The 18,738-nt window shown below is 35.4% G+C and overlaps 1 protein-coding gene across 2 annotated transcripts; it reads left to right on the top strand.

Annotated features, from left to right (window-relative positions):
- The first annotated feature begins 652 nt into the window (after nt 1-652).
- On the top strand, nt 653-17,018 carry LOC102809914 (cholesterol 24-hydroxylase-like). Of its 2 annotated transcripts, XR_014931074.1 has the most exons (15): nt 653-829; nt 1,427-1,507; nt 1,725-1,806; nt 1,924-2,078; nt 2,503-2,632; nt 3,412-3,519; nt 4,199-4,361; nt 4,467-4,520; nt 6,200-6,272; nt 6,447-6,513; nt 7,505-7,615; nt 8,663-8,751; nt 8,961-9,102; nt 9,273-9,339; nt 16,089-16,198. XR_014931074.1 is itself a non-coding variant. In XM_006817376.3 (14 exons), the coding sequence occupies exons 1-14, from the start codon at nt 690-692 to the stop codon at nt 16,224-16,226; spliced, it is 1,431 nt and encodes a 476-aa protein (XP_006817439.3). In that variant the 5' UTR covers nt 653-689; the 3' UTR covers nt 16,227-17,018. The 2 variants fall into 2 exon arrangements, 1 of the variants encoding a protein (XP_006817439.3); XM_006817376.3 differs by lacking the exon at nt 8,961-9,102 and having other exon boundaries at nt 9,300-9,339; nt 16,089-17,018.
- Nucleotides 17,019-18,738: the final 1,720 nt, after the last annotated feature.

Here is an 18,738-nt window from a genome sequence, read left to right on the forward strand (position 1 = left end):
GCACGCCGATTTAATTGCAATTGTGCAAACTTGTTTTGTCGAGTGGTAAAAAAAGGAACTTCTCCCTATTCTCCCATACCTAACAGTATTACTAGTATATTTTATTGGTTTAGGTATCACATATTTCAAATCAAGTTAATTTGAATACTTAGATTGTTATACGCTATCTGCTGTACAGCCAGGTTTGGTGTAGACAGCAGGAAAATTGCGACACCTTCTCACAGTCACAGTTTTTTTTTCGGTTTTGTTGACATTCAGGGGAAAACACCACTATAAGTAAACTTGTATACATGTCACGTATTTTGAAAATAAAAAGATGGAGGAGAATATTGCGTTCCTCTGTTGCCCATCCGTTTATTATCTAAAAAAAATAGTGACACCGAAAATAATGAAGAGGGGAAAGAAATAACCCCATAAACATATCTTATTTTTATCATATTGGCTTAAATTACATGTATTTGTTAACAAAGGTTTACTGATAATGTGCATAATTCCATGTTCTGTAAAATATCCCAAGGTTGGACCTGATGAGTTGAAACCAATATCAGGGCAATATCACTTGCGGGGAAATGTAATCATCTGTACATGTGTCAACCCTATTTTTCTCAAAGAGCTAGAGGGTCTGTATATTTCCGGTTAAAATTTGTTTACTTATTCGAGTGTAACAACGTGATCGTGAAATCGAGAATATGGTGCAATTACCATACCCGTTACTTCTACTTGGTGCAGTTATTTGGTGCTCAATTGTGATATTTATATTGTTATTTATTGGATACGTGTCATACCAACATTGGAAGTACAGTCATATTCCAAGTCCACCAAGAGGGAGGTAACTGTTCAAAATTCCCTTAGCGGAGAAATCAAGCGTGCATGTTTGTAAATGTGATTTGAATTAGTACCTCTCATGTGCTTATATATTATTATAGTCATCTGAGGTCGTACATACACATGGCACTGGTACTATGTACATTACATTCTGGAAGTGACAATCTTGCAACGTTATCCAACTAAAGTTGTCTGTTGAGTCACCGTCGCTCAACACCGGGACGCTGGTTAAGTGATTTGAAGCATGGTTGTCAGCATGGTTACTTACCTTGACAAAGGGCGCCCTCACAGACGGATTTTATAGTTGAGAGAAAATTGACTGACATGAAACCTAATAATTCCGATATACGATGTCATGTGTCAACAATAAATATTTGTTGTGGTGATCCCTGTTATAAATAACTCAGTACATTACTGATTGTAATATTACTTGCATTTTGGCTCAAAACATTGAAGCGCAATCATACAGTGAAACTCGTGAGAGCATGAATGATTTTTATGGAAATTTATAAAATTCTTATTTATTTACTAAATATTTTATAAATGTCCATAAACAAATTCATACCTTTATGAAAATATCATGTATTTGTCTTTTCTCTAGTTTTTTGTGGGGAAATATGCAGCAAATTAGTACTGCAATGCAGAATGGGAAATCTTTGCATTCCGATATACTTTTAAAATGGTAAGTCAAAGGATTAATATGCAAATTATTTTGTTTATCTTAAGCCAAAGTTATTAATATGAACATAAAAATGATCAAATAAAGAATGTTGATGCATTTATCACTGATGATATTTTGCAATATTATTTTACAAAGCCTCCGCACAGTATAAGACTGATTTGTCCATGACATGATGTCAAAGTTATGAATTCATAACATTATATTTGTTTTATTGTAGGGCTAGTGACTATGGTCCAATATTCAAGTTTTTCACCTTACATAAAGCCACAGTAGTAGTTTTAGAACCAGAAGTTCTACAGGTAACTTATTGCCATCAATATTGTCAATAAAACAACTAGGATTATATGAATTACTTAAAAAAATGTAAAAATATCTAAAAGTGTCTAAAATAAATGCCTTTTTAAATTTAATTTCAGGATTTATTAACTGGTGAGCACCCCAAACCGTCCAATTACCAGGCACTATGCTCTCTCTTTGGTCAGCGTTTACTGGGCCAAAGTATAATGACAGAGGTTGACAATGAAAAAATAGCGAAAAGAAGATCTATATTAACTTCTGCATTACGAGATGAGTAAGATTCCTAAACATATTTATGTATACCTTTATTGATGGCTTTAGAAAACTATCTGAGATAAGTTATTGTATTTAAAATTTTTAATTAAGTGTTTTTTTCTTGTGGTTTTATATGCAAATACCATATTTGTTCTATTAATAAGACATCTAAAAAATAAGCGCACATAAAAGAAAAATTTATTGTATACTGGTTTCGTAAAATTATGACTTATTTCTCTGACATTTATTGAGCTACTGGAGCTAATATTGTATGGATAGTTTATTTATCCATGATAAGCTTGATCACATCGTTGAAGACCAAAACTGAACCGTATATGAAGACATGTTGTATGATGCGTGTACTTGTTAGAATATCTTTTCAGTTAACTTTAATAATTATTATGACTGCTTATCATTAATTTCAATTTAATTTGTATTTATAGTTTACTTTGGGACAAACTTGATGCATGCTGTAATTCATTTAATGAGAAATTGAAAACATTCGCTGATGGAGAGACAATAGTGAAAATGTTTGACGAATTTGGCTATGTTGTGCTTGATATTACAATACAGGTAAGCTTTCAGTGATGGCCACCCTGACGTGACTCAATGACAAATATGTGTTTTCCTTACTGGGAAATCTGGTATCCAATAAATCTTGTTCTCAGTCATCCAAGACAACCATTGTTCAAAAACCATAGTTGCCATGGCAACTCTAGTAAATCCCATTTGCTGTGTATTGACAGATTTCTTTCAGACTTGGTATTGAACATATTAGGACCTCGATGCACATAATTTTGTTTTTCAGATCGGATTCATGCCTTGAACAATCATGTTCACACTTTATATACACATCTTACATCATATCACACATATGCACATGTATTTATTTGGTCACCTGATTCAAAATGGCAGAATGTGTGCTATTTTAAATTTTGCATTTCTGCCAGTCTGGATCCAGATCTCAGTCGTGCATGGACAGATTTTGTTAAAACTTTGTACATACTTTGAACATAATGAGATCATGAATTTGAAATGGCCATGTATACCTCTATAGTTTAATTCTTTATTCTTGATTATTTTTTCGATCATTTTCAGTAAAAGAATTATATTTCCAATATTTGTGGAAAACTATGCACCTAATCTTTTGATAGGAACTATATAATGTAATAAATTCTGTTAGGATGAAAGTGCAGAGGTCAAAACATACACTGTTCCCAGGAACAACAGTTTTCTTGATTTGTTTATTTTTGTTGTGCTTTAATACATGCTAATAAATGTTAATATTTGTTTGTTTCATCTCACTGTATGTAAACGCTATAAGCTATATTTACGACTGTTACTATTGACAGGTATTGTGTAGTATGGATAACAACAGTGATATAAACAGAGATCTTTATGAAGATTTACAACTCATCTACAAATCTATTGACCATAGTCATAATAATCCCATGATTAAGGTAACAAAATTATAATTATGCTTATTTTCATTATCATTCAGTACTTTTAAAAAACTAAACCTTTAAATGTATTTGCTTGTCTGATTGGTTCAAAATTATTGTATTCATTTTTATATATATTTCATAATTGTATGATTTGGGTTTGGCTTCAAAATATGTATACAAGATGTTTAGGATTATACTACCGATTCATTTTCATGATTTGAAAACAAGCTGGCGATATTTGAGACAGACAAGTTTAAAATTGAAATCAGGTTGTCAGTATGCTTCATTTATGGAATAAATAGCTTCTGTGAATATGAACAAATTAAACAAACAACAGAATATTCAGTAATTATTATTTATTCATATAATAAACATTATGTGATGAAATATTATTCCAATTTACTGAACACATAAAGTTCCTCACAAATTTGACATATACTGGTGATCACACCCTGGTGTACCCTGACCCATGTGCATACTGGTAATGCAGTAGAGTTGCATTGAGCTGACAGCACACTGTGGGCACACCAATGAATCTCAACAATACATTCCCTGCTTAGATAATCGTATTCATCGTATAACCCAATTTAATCCTATATTTAAATTTATATATTTATATATGAGTCACACAGGTTAACATTGTTTAAAACATGAAAATGGCAGAATATACTAGTATTTTGTGTACTTATGTTAGTATAATCCTATGAAGAGAATATACAGAGAGGAAGTCAGAGAAGCAATCAAGCATGTCAGGGGAATGTTCAGGCAATGTGTCAACCAGAGGCAAACAGCACTGGAAAATAGTGATAGACAACAATTACCTCATGATGTTCTCACACACTGGTTAAAAACAAGTGGTGAGTTTAAACTAGACTCAGATGGCGCTATTTATAACTATTGATTTTTCTTTTCACAACCTTTATTAGAAATTAAAGTATAAGTGATGACATATTTTATTTCAGCTGTTCATGACACTGAAGAACTAGTGGATGATTTAGTTGCCTTATTAGTTGCAGGTTAGTAAGATTCAATTAAGTATGTTTGATATAATTTAATTTATTTTACACTGGGAGAATAATATGAGGTTATTCACAAAATAACACAATTCTTGTCCAGAATGCCACTTCAGCTTCACTGTCCCTCGTAAATCTTGTAGTCAACTGTTTCAATCTCAGTCTGAGTTACAATGTACCAGGACATGATCAATGAAACTTTTTTGTGCTGTTGTTGAATTTTTCAAAAATTCATTGATTTATATATGATAAATGTGGCTGGTTATCAGTCAGTTCCATCAAGTTCTCAGTATGCCATCTTCTGGTTGTAGGAGTTACTTTCTGAAGATATACGTAATATGACTACACAAATACATTTGCTAAAAGGCTTTTATAGCCTTTATGAATGAATAAAAGAGCAGTCTTTCTTGTGGTCCAATTGAGTAACAAACAAGCACTCACAACTTGTTGTATCAGTAGAATGCACACATGTGGTGCACTCAATTATGCAAATTTCAAATTTGTCACTGACAGCGCCTGGTGGTTCTTTTCAGCGTTTTTTAAAACAATAATGTAAAATAATAAGGCTATTACTGGAATTTAGGTTCTCGTACATCACAATTAATTGCTTTGTGTTTCAGGCACAGAGGTCAAGTGTCAAACAATAACTCAAGTCCACACGCTTCTAGATTCCCTGACTGATGCCGCTGTCCTGGTGGCCTCCCGACTAGGTCACCCTATCGTGTCGATAAAGTGAGGTTAACCAAGGTTAACATGTTCTCAAGTGTTTTTTTTATTTATACAGTCACTACTGGTTCTCCTTCTAGGATGTCTAACACCCACTGACTTTCCAGCCATGTTCATTCAAAAATAACTATTACACAGACAGGACAGTTGCCAATAACATTTACCTTGATGGTTTGAAAACACTTGTAAGATAGGGTAACGGTACGACTACATAGATGTTCATGCACAGTCGATCCAGCCTGTCCACAGCGGCGATCTAGCATAGCGTAGTGCAAGGCCACAGCGGACGCTCCAAGATGGCGGACCAGTCACCGGTGTGTTGTTCGCTTGGGCAATCACTACAATGCTATTCCACACCGCACATCAGTCACTCATCCACTCACAATCAAAATAATTTAAATACAATATTTTTCTTTCTTAGTTTGCCATATGAGATTGTGGAAACAATTTCCTGAAAGACATTTCAAATTATTCAGATTCACAGGCCATTTACTGTGTTTCGTTCACTATTGATTTTCTTCAAAATTTTCAGCTTTTTAGTGGCAGTAAATGCACTGGTATTGAGAACGCTACAAAATAATAACAATAACATCACTAAGAAGTTGCCTAAATGTGCTTGTAATTGCAAGATTAGAATCTTAGAAAGTCGTCAACTTGTCCTAGCTTAGTTATTTTTAAGCATGAACTCAAAGCAGAATTCAAAACCGCATCAATGCATGACCAGATTTATTGTAGTGAAGACAATTAATAGCTTCTTGGATGAAAAGTACAGAGCATCAGGTTTAGATCAGTATAACTCGCAAATATTGTAAATTTCAGATTTCATTATTGGCCAAGCTTATAGTACTCAAAATTGAAAGGAATTTCAACTAGCATGTAACCCTACGTTGTATAAGTTTTAGGCATGTACCAGATATAAAATCAATTGTTCACTATTCACTAAAATTATTCACTAGGTGTTGATACTACTGCCAGTATGCTGTCTTTCTGTTTGTTCCAACTTTGTATGAATCCATTAGTGTATAAGAAGTAAGTATCATTCACTAGAAGTGATGAGACATTCATGTTTTAAGATTTGATGCCAACAAAGAATGTTAATTTAAGAAGAGATCATTAATCTGTTTGACAAAATTTTAATATTTTTTTTGTACTATACTAATAATCGCAATATTTAATTTTTTTTTTTAAACACTGATAATTTAGAGTATATGCTGAAGTGAAGGCTGTCAAAGAAGAAGCAAAGCTTATCAAGTTGCCTTATTTGGAGAATGTAAGTCACACAGATCATTCGTTAAATTCTCACTGGAATGTTTAGGTGAAGTTTTGTAGGACATATCAGTCTTGGCACATGTATGAATGTATGAGACATGACACATAGACTCACAACAAAAAATCACATGTTAGTGGAATGTATGAGACATGACACATAGACTCACAACAAGAAATCACATGTTAGTGGAATGTATGAGACATGACACATAGACTCACAACAAGAAATCACATGTTAGTGGAATGTATGAGACATGACACATAGACTCACAACAAGAAATCACATGTTAGTGGAATGTATGAGACATGACACATGGACTCACAACAAGAAATCACATGTTAGTTGAATGTATGAGACATGACACATGGACTCACAACAAGAAATCATATGTTAGTGGAATGTATGAGACATGACACATGGACTCACAACAAGAAATCACATGTTAGTTGAATGTATGAGACATGACACATGGACTCACAACAAGAAATCATATGTTAGTGGAATGTATGAGACATGACACATGGACTCACAACAAGATATCACATGTTAGTAGAATGTATGAGACATGACACATGGACTCACAACAAGAAATCTCATGTTAGTGGAATGTATGAGACATGCCATATAGACTCACAACAAGAAATCACACGTTAGTGGAATGTATGAGACATGACACATAGACACAAGAAAGCACAAAAGGTTTTTCCAAAAAGTAAAAAAAAAATAAAGTTGCCTTGAGTTATAACCACAATAAAATACATGCTTGATTGGCAGAAATAAACACCATATATAGAAGTATAATGTCAAGACTCATGAATTATTGGTTAGCTAGATTTCAGATATTCAAGTTAAATATATTTCTACATATTGTGTCATTTTTTTATATTCTTTTTTGTACAATCTTAATATATGCGATTATGTTCGTATTTATGACCTAAATTACTAAATTGTTTGGCAGATACTAAGATATTTCTGAATTATTGAATTCAAGGTACTTAAAGAAACCCTGCGATTATATCCTGTTGGGATGGGAACCATGAGAGAGCTTAAAACTTCCAGAATATACAACAATATGAAGATACCGGCTGCTTCCACCGTACTGGTATGGACTATTAATATATGGCATTATGTCACTCATACCTTGAACAAACACAGTACATTAAGTATGACTCTAAGAAATTATAATTTCATGTTAGAATATTCCATACATATGTTAGTACTTATGGTTTCATCTCTGTGTGTCTGTATGTGTGTACCTGCGCCTGTATCACAAACATGCTTTTATGTCCACACATACATTATATCATACATATTCACATGTCATGGTCCAATTCAAGATGGCTGAATGTTGAAAATGTATAAAACCAAGCATTTCTGTCATTCATGAACAGAATCATGGTTGTGTGTTCACACTTGGTACAAACATTGAGCAATAATGGAACCTTTATATATGTCATTTTGTTTTTCTGATCTGAATCAAAACTGCTATCTGGCATACATTTTGTTGCTGTTATCACAGATATTCCCTGACTGATCACAGTCAAATTTAGAAATACATCATACAATTATTTAACAGTTATATGCATTGCTTTGATGATTCAATTCAAAATGAAAGAATGATGGTCATTGTAAACGTTAAAAATGTATCAAAAGTGTTTCTGCTTATGAAACCAGATCTTGATTGTGCATGGACACATTTCATTTATATAAAATTGGTACGTACATTGAACATAATGGGACCTTGATGCACATCGATCATTTAATGATTTTAAGATTGGATTCATAATGGACAACTGGTAGCCATTTTGTTTCAATGAATGCTGCTTCAGTGCCATATCTTTGACATGCCTTGACCGATCATATTCAAACTTGAATCTTAGTTCAAATTATTTTGTTTTTCAGATCAGATTCAAAATTGCCTACTGACATACCGGGCACATTTTGTTTTAATGAATGTCATATTTCCTTTGACATGCCTTGACTGAATGCAATAAAAATTTACACCTAATATGTTTATAAATCATATCCCACTTATTAACATGCATTCATTTTATGTTCTGATTTAAAATTATCTTCAGTTTTGTTTACATGACCTGTTTTTAAATATAAGCTACCATTTTGATTCTGTATTACAATTGTTCTGTTTTAGGTTAGTATGGTTGTAATGGGAAGAGTAGAATGGTATTATGACAAGCCATTAGTATTCAATCCTGATAGGTTTCAATCATCACAAAATATGTAAGTAATATATTTATGTATTAGGTTTATTTATCACACTGCACCTTAGTGATAGTGGTGCAGTACATAAAGACTGAATTACTAGTATGCATTCAGTCAATGTCTTTTGTTTAATAATTTAATATTCATGTCCATTAATTAATTAATTAATTAATTTGTTAAACTGTTTATCATGGCAAAGCTTTTCTTGTCTCATTTCATTTCATAAGCACATAATTATTGTATGCAATAAGAAGATCTGGATAACTGTCTCATTTATACCATTTGAACCAAAAATGCCATAATATTACATATATATATATCATTGTTATGTCATATGCTTGGGTGTAAGCTTTCATGGACTATTAAAAGGTATGTTATTTTATAGATTCTAAAAAAATGTTACACATACATTGGTTTATGTAATCTATTTGCATAACTGAATCATGATCGATACCCTCTCATTTTTACATATGATCGGACACATTTTTACATTTTTCTATTCATTATACTGACAACCTGTAACAATCTTAATTTCTCAGAACTAGATTTGCATATTGTCCATTCAGTGAAGGACCACGTTGTTGTATTGGGCAGCAATTAGCAATGGTAAGTGCAGCAGCTAACAATGCACTCAGTAGACTAGGGATTATACATGTACAACTGTAAATATTTATACGAATGAAAGATGTGGGTAGACATAATAATTGGTTTACCCAATGAGTATCTGATATAAATATCATACTGTTATTAACATATGTATTAAATCACCTCTTAGTCTGCTTGTTCATTTCAGTAGAATGATTTGCTTGATCATTATTAAAGAAATTTGTGGAAAAGGAACTTGTCTTTTTTTTGTGGTTACGATATAAGAAGTCATAAGAAGTTTTTTTCTGATCTTCACCTAATGATACCCTGCAATGATACAATGATTAATGTTTTCCAACATTGATACACCTTGCCTTATGTTGCCCTGTTGAATGCACTGCCTAATGTTACCCCACATGAATACACTATCTAATGCTATCCCACATGAATACACTGCCTAATGTTACCCCACATAAATACTCTGCCTAATGTTTCCCCACATGAATACACTGCCTAATGTTACCCCACATGAATACACTGCATAATGTTACCCCACATGAATACACTGTCTAATGTTACCCCACACGAATACACTGCCTAATGTTACCCCACATGAATACACTGCCTAATGTTACCCCACATGAATACACTACCTAATGTTACCCTACATGAATGTACTGCCTAATGTTACCCCACATGAATACACTGCCTAAGGTTACCCTGACATGAATACACTGCCTAATGTTACCCCACATGAATACACTGCCTAATGTTACCCCACATGAATGCACTGCCTAATGTTACCCCACATGAATACACTGCCTAATGTTACCCCACATGAATACACTGCCTAATGTTACTCCACATGAATACACTACCTAATGTTATCCCCACATGAATGCATTGCCTAATGTTATCCCCACATGAATGCATTGCCTAATGTTATCCCCACATGAAAACACTGCCTAATGTTACCCCACATGAATACACTACCTAATGTTACCCCACATGAATACACTGCCTAATGTTACCCCCACATGAATACACAGCCTAATGTTACCCTACATGAATGTACTGCCTAATGTTACCCCACATGAATACACTGCCTAAGGTTACCCTGACATGAATACACTGCCTAATGTTACCCCACATGAATACACTGCCTAATGTTACCCCACATGAATGCACTGCCTAATGTTACCCCACATGAATACACTGCCTAATGTTACCCCACATGAATACACTGCCTAATGTTACTCCACATGAATACACTACCTAATGTTATCCCACATAAATACTCTGCCTAATGTTTCCCCACATGAATACACTGCCTAATGTTACCCCACATGAATACACTGCATAATGTTACCCCACATGAATACACTGTCTAATGTTACCCCACACGAATACACTGCCTAATGTTACCCCACATGAATACACTGCCTAATGTTACTCCACATGAATACACTACCTAATGTTATCCCCACATGAATGCATTGCCTAATGTTACCCCACATGAATACACTACCTAATGTTACCCCACATGAATACACTGCCTAATGTTACCCCCACATGAATACACAGCCTAATGTTACCCTACATGAATGTACTGCCTAATGTTACCCCACATGAATACACTGCCTAAGGTTACCCTGACATGAATACACTGCCTAATGTTACCCCACATGAATACACTGCCTAATGTTACCCCACATGAATGCACTGCCTAATGTTACCCCACATGAATACACTACCTAATGTTACCCCACATGAATACACTATCTAATGCTATCCCACATGAATACACTGCCTAATGTTACCCCACATAAATACTCTGCCTAATGTTTCCCCACATGAATACACTGCCTAATGTTACCCCACATGAATACACTGCATAATGTTACCCCACATGAATACACTGTCTAATGTTACCCCACACGAATACACTGCCTAATGTTACCCCACATGAATACACTGCCTAATGTTACCCCACATGAATACACTACCTAATGTTACCCTACATGAATGTACTGCCTAATGTTACCCCACATGAATACACTGCCTAAGGTTACCCTGACATGAATACACTGCCTAATGTTACCCCACATGAATACACTGCCTAATGTTACCCCACATGAATGCACTGCCTAATGTTACCCCACATGAATACACTGCCTAATGTTACCCCACATGAATACACTGCCTAATGTTACTCCACATGAATACACTACCTAATGTTATCCCCACATGAATGCATTGCCTAATGTTATCCCCACATGAATGCATTGCCTAATGTTATCCCCACATGAAAACACTGCCTAATGTTACCCCACATGAATACACTACCTAATGTTACCCCACATGAATACACTGCCTAATGTTACCCCCACATGAATACACAGCCTAATGTTACCCCACATGAATACACTACCTAATGTTATCTCACATGAATGCACTGCCTAATGTTACCCCCACATGAATACAGTGCCTAATGTTACCCCACATAAATACACTGCCTAATGTTACCCCACATGAATGCACTGCCTAATGTTACCCCACATGAATACACTGCCTAATGTTACCCCACATGAATACACTGCCTAATGTTACCCCTCATGAATACACTGCCTAATGTTACCCCACATGAATACATTGCCTTATGTTACTCCACATGAATACACTGCCTAATATTACTCCATGTGAATACATTACCCAATGTTACCTCACATGAATACGCTGTCCAATGTTACCCCACATGAATGTACTACCTAATGTTACCCCGCATGAATACACTGCCTAATGTTACCCAACATGGATACACTGCCTAATGTTACCCCACATGAATGCACTGCCTAATGTTACCCCACATGAATACACTGCCTAATGTTACCCCACATGAATACACTGCCTAATGTTACTCCACATGAATACACTACCTAATGTTATCCCCACATGAATGCATTGCCTAATGTTATCCCCACATGAATGCATTGCTTAATGTTATCCCCACATGAAAACACTGCCTAATGTTACCCCACATGAATACACTACCTAATGTTACCCCACATGAATACACTACCTAATGTTACCCCCACATGAATACACAGCCTAATGTTACCCCACATGAATACACTACCTAATGTTACCCCACATAAATACAGTGCCTAATGTTACCCCACATGAATGCACTGCCTAATGTTACCCCACATGAATACACTGCCTAATGTTACCCCACATGAATACACTGCCTAATGTTACCCCTCATGAATACACTGCCTAATGTTACCCCACATGAATACATTGCCTTATGTTACTCCACATGAATACACTGCCTAATATTACTCCACGTGAATACATTACCTAATGTTACCCCACATGAATACGCTGTCTAATGTTACCCCACATGAATGTACTACCTAATGTTACCCCACATGAACACACTGCCTAATGTTACCCCACATGAATACACTGCCTAATGTTACCCCACATGAATACACTACCTAATGCTACCCCACATAATTACACTACCTAATGTTACCCCCACATGGATACACTGCCCAATGTTACCCTACATAAATACACTGCCTAATATTACTCCAAGTGAATACACTACCTTATGTTACCCCCACATGAATACACTATCTAATGTTATCCCCACATGAATGCATTGCCTAATGTTATCCCCACATGAATGCATTGCCTAATGTTATCCCCACATGAAAACACTACCTAATGTTACCCCACATGAATACACTGCCTAATGTTACCCCCACATGAATACACTGCCTAATGTTACCCCACATGAATACACTACCTAATGTTATCTCACATGAATGCACTGCCTAATGTTACCCCCACATGAATACAGTGCCTAATGTTACCCCACATAAATACACTGCCTAATGTTACCCCACATGAATGCACTGCCTAATGTTACCCCACATGAATACACTGCCTAATGTTACCCCACATGAATACACTGCCTAATGTTACCCCTCATGAATACACTGCCTAATGTTACCCCACATGAATACATTGCCTTATGTTACTCCACATGAATACACTGCCTAATATTACTCCACGTGAATACATTACCTAATGTTACCCCACATGAATACGCTGTCTAATGTTACCCCACATGAATGTACTACCTAATGTTACCCCGCATGAATACACTGCCTAATGTTACCCAACATGAATACACTGCCTAATGTTACCTCACATGAATGCACTGCCTAATGTTACCCCACATGAATACACTGCCTAATGTTACCCCACATGAATACACTGCCTAATGTTACTCCACATGAATACACTACCTAATGTTATCCCCACATGAATGCATTGCCTAATGTTATCCCCACGTGAATGCATTGCCTAATGTTATCCCCACATGAAAACACTGCCTAATGTTACCCCACATGAATACACTACCTAATGTTACCCCACATGAATACACTGCCTAATGTTACCCCCACATGAATACACAGCCTAATGTTACCCCACATGAATACACTACCTAATGTTATCTCACATGAATGCACTGCCTAATGTTACCCCCACATGAATACAGTGCCTAATGTTACCCCACATAAATACACTGCCTAATGTTACCCCACATGTATGCACTGCCTAATGTTACCCCACATGAATACACTGCCTAATGTTACCCCACATGAATACACTGCCTAATGTTACCCCTCATGAATACACTGCCTAATGTTACCCCACATGAATACATTGCCTTATGTTACTCCACATGAATACACTGCCTAATATTACTCCACGTGAATACATTACCTAATGTTACCCCACATGAATACGCTGTCTAATGTTACCCCACATGAATGTACTACCTAATGTTACCCCACATGAACACACTGCCTAATGTTACCCCACATGAATACACTGCCTAATGTTACCCCACATGAATACACTACCTAATGCTACCCCACATAATTACACTACCTAATGTTACCCCCACATGGATACACTGCCCAATGTTACCCTACATAAATACACTGCCTAATATTACTCCAAGTGAATACACTACCTTATGTTACCCCCACATGAATACACAGCCTAATGTTACCCCACATGAATACACTACCTAATGTTACCTCACATGAATGCACTGCCTAATGTTACCCCCACATGAATACAGTGCCTAATGTTACCCCACATAAATACACTGCCTAATGTTACCCCACATGAATGCACTGCCTAATGTTACCCCACATGAATACACTGCCTAATGTTACCCCACATGAATACACTGCCTAATGTTACCCCACATGAATACACTGCCTAATGTTACCCCTCATGAATACACTGCCTAATGTTACCCCACATGAATACATTGCCTTATGTTACTCCACATGAATACACTGCCTAATATTACTCCACGTGAATACATTACCTAATGTTACCCCACATGAATACGCTGTCTAATGTTACCCCACATGAATACGCTGTCTAATGTTACCACACATGAATGTACTACCTAATGTTACCCCACATGAACACACTGCCTAATGTTACCCCACATGAATACACTGCCTAATGTTACCCCACATGAATACACTACCTAATGCTACCCCACATAAATACACTACCTAATGTTACCCCCACATGGATACACTGCCCAATGTTACCCTACATAAATACACTGCCTAATATTACTCCAAGTGAATACACTACCTTATGTTACCCCCACATGAATACACAGCCTAATGTTACCCCACATGAATACACTACCTAATGTTACCTCACATGAATGCACTGCCTAATGTTACCCCCACATGAATACAGTGCCTAATGTTACCCCACAAAAATACACTGCCTAATGTTACCTCACATGAATGCACTGCCTAATGTTACCCCCACATGAATACAGTGCCTAATGTTACCCCACATAAATACACTGCCTAATGTTACCCCACATGAATGCACTGCCTAATGTTACCCCACATGAATGCACTGCCTTATGTTACCCCACATGAATGCACTGCCTAATGTTACCCCACATGAATACACTGCCTTATGTTACCCCACACGAATACACTGCCTAATGTTATCCCACATGAATACACTACCTAATATTACCCCACATGAATACACTGCCTAATGTTACCCACATGAATACACTGCCTAATGTTACCCCACATGAATACACTGCCTTATGTTACCCCACATGAATGCACTGCCTAATGTTACCCCACATGAATACACTGCCTTATGTTACCCCACACGAATACACTGCCTAATGTTATCCCACATGAATACACTACCTAATATTACCCCACATGAATACACTGCCTAATGTTACCCACATGAATACACTGCCTAATGTTACCCCGCATGAATACACTGCCTAATGTTACCCAACATGAATACACTGCCTAATGTTACCCCACATGAATACACTGCCTAATGTTACCCCACACGAATACACTGCCTAATGTTATCCCACATGAATACACTACCTAATATTACCCCACATGAATACACTGCCTAATGTTACCCACATGAATACACTGCCTAATGTTACCCCGCATGAATACACTGCCTAATGTTACCCAACATGAATACACTGCCTAATGTTACCCCACATGAATACACTGCCTAATGTTACCCCACATGAATACACTGCCTAATGTTACCCCACATGAATGCACTGCCCATTGTTACCCCACATTGATTCACTTTGCCTTATGCTACCTAGTATTGATACATTTATCTAATGTTTTATTTATTAATTTTTTTTTCAGATGGAAGCTAAGACTATATTGGCTAGGCTAGTACAAGTTTTTAAATTCAAGTTGGTCAAGGGTCAATCACAAGATGTATTAGAACAAACAACATTAAAGCCAAAGGGAAAATGTCAGGTGTATATTATGCAAATTTAACTTGAATGTTGGGTGTATATTTTGCTCATCTAACTTGAATGTCAGGTGTATATTACGTCTATCTACTGTAAAATACTTTATTTTAGCCAGAATTAATTTTTGCTGAAAAGACTTTTTGGGTGTTTTGTATAGAATTTATTTTCACTGAAAATTGACAAGTTGAATGTAAAATATAAAAAAAAAGGTATATTAGCTGGATTTTATTTTCACTGAATCATCCCTTCAGCGAAAATAAAGTATTTTACAGTAACTTGAATGTTGGGTGTATATTATGCTTATCTAACTTGAATTTCGGGTGTATATTATGTCAATCTAATTTGAATGTCAGGTGTATATTATGCCAAATCTAACTTGAATGAAGTGCAATCTGAAATTTGTTTTGCATTGTATTTAGTGGATAACTAAAATACTTTTGTTTAGTGAGGGGTCAAAGGTGATTTCAATTACTGTGTGCAAAAAATGTTTTCACATGGACTAGAATGGAAAATATACCTTAGCATGTGTGAATGAATGTTGAAACATTATAATATGAAATAGATTAACATGGGTCTATATTAAATGTTATTAAAGGTTGAATGAAATTGTTTCACAACAAAATATGTTTTTGTTGTCCAAAAGACATTCAGACAATGTATATGCTTCTACAATAAAATCTATTTTTGTGTGGTGCAAAAATTTAAATGAAATTTTAAATCATTGTGTGCAAGTCTGCTTCTCAAATCTCCCCAATATATAGTGTTTGTGATTAATTACATAGTACCTTATCTAAATAAACATATTAAATACATGCAACAGATTTGTCATTTCTGCATAATCTGTTCATTATTAGTCACAGTTTGGATGATGTCCTAAAATTGGGTCCTCTGTGTATGTGTCCATGTGTGTGTTTGCACCTGTATTGCAGACATATCTGTATCATTCATGTGTGTGTTTGCACCTGTATTGCAGACATATCTGTATCATTCATGTGTGTGTTTGCACCTGTATTGCAGACATATCTGTATCATTCATGTGTGTGTTTGCACCTGTATTGCAGACATATCTGTATCATTCATGTGTGTGTTTGCACCTGTATTGCAGACATATCTGTATCATTCATGTGTGTGTTTGCACCTGTATTGCAGACATATCTGTATCATTCATGTTAAAAACATGTTCAGATTCAAGATGGCCAAATCAACAATTGATACCTATGATTCCAGAACTGGATATTGGTAGTGTATGGATAGATTTCATTCAAACTTGGCACACACTTTGAACATTATGGTACCTTGATCAAAATGGTCAACTAGTAGGCATTTTGTTTGAATTGAATTTTGTTCTAGACGTATCTCTGACATATGTTTTAACTTCACACATACATGTCGTACGTATGCACATATACACAATTCATGATCCAAAACAAAATGGTTGAGTGCTGGCCATATTAGTGCTAAAAGTTCATCAAAATCATGCATTTCTGAAATTCTGGAACTCAATTTCGGTCATGCATTTTGCTCAAACTTACACGCCTTATAGGACATTGATTGATGCATGTTATTTTGTTTATGATTGACTAGTGTACATTTTATATTCATGCCTATACCAATTACATACACACATTTGATACCCACACATACTACATCAGGAATTCAAAATAGCTGACGAACACAAATGTGTAGTTTCTATTACATGGCTGGATCTATTATGTAACTTCCACATACGCACATTACATGTTTTGTTGTGCTATGATGACGGTTGGGACTGTGTCATGTGTCATATCTATGAGAAAAAGTGATGGGAAAATAGATGAAGATTAGTTAGACATAGAAGATCTCAACATAATTCAACATGTGGTTTATCTTATTTGCTAATAATTGTCATCCAACTTGTAGCATATCTAGGAATATCTTATCTGATTTCATTGACATTTGCTACAGGGATGAATTTGTTTGAATATAATTTTCCAATTTGCATAAATATAACAAGTTGTTACCATACTATCATACTCAGTGTTAACAAATATGCTAACACACTATCACATAGAAATAAACACAAGTATGTATCTGCGTTGAGTACATTTATTTACATTTTGGTTATAAATATAGTATGTAATCTTTCACATTTACACTTTGAGCTAGCAAGTGAGTTAACAAGCAATTACATATGTTTACTATAGCTGTTTGTTATACAATTATTAAACAGTCTTATGATCAAAGTAGTGTACATCAGCTGGGGGCTGGAGGCGTCTGAGATAAGCATAATACATAATTTAACAAGCAGCTGAGATAGCTCTGCTGTAAGCAATGCACATTTCAATTAAAAAACAGAAGATATCATTAGAAAATGAACAATATGAATAGCATCAAAGCAATCAAACTTGCTGTTTTTAACAAGAAGTTGAAAATATCCTAATTACCAAAATGCCTAAAATATGCATCATAATTAGAGAATTGAAGATATCATCGTGAAATAAACAAATCTGAGAGAGGTCTACCTGTAATACATATATATATATATATGTAATATCAAA

The sequence above is a fragment of the Saccoglossus kowalevskii genome, chromosome 2 (assembly GCF_978046115.1).
Source record: "Saccoglossus kowalevskii chromosome 2, keSacKowa6.1, whole genome shotgun sequence".
NCBI lineage: Eukaryota > Metazoa > Hemichordata > Enteropneusta > Harrimaniidae > Saccoglossus > Saccoglossus kowalevskii.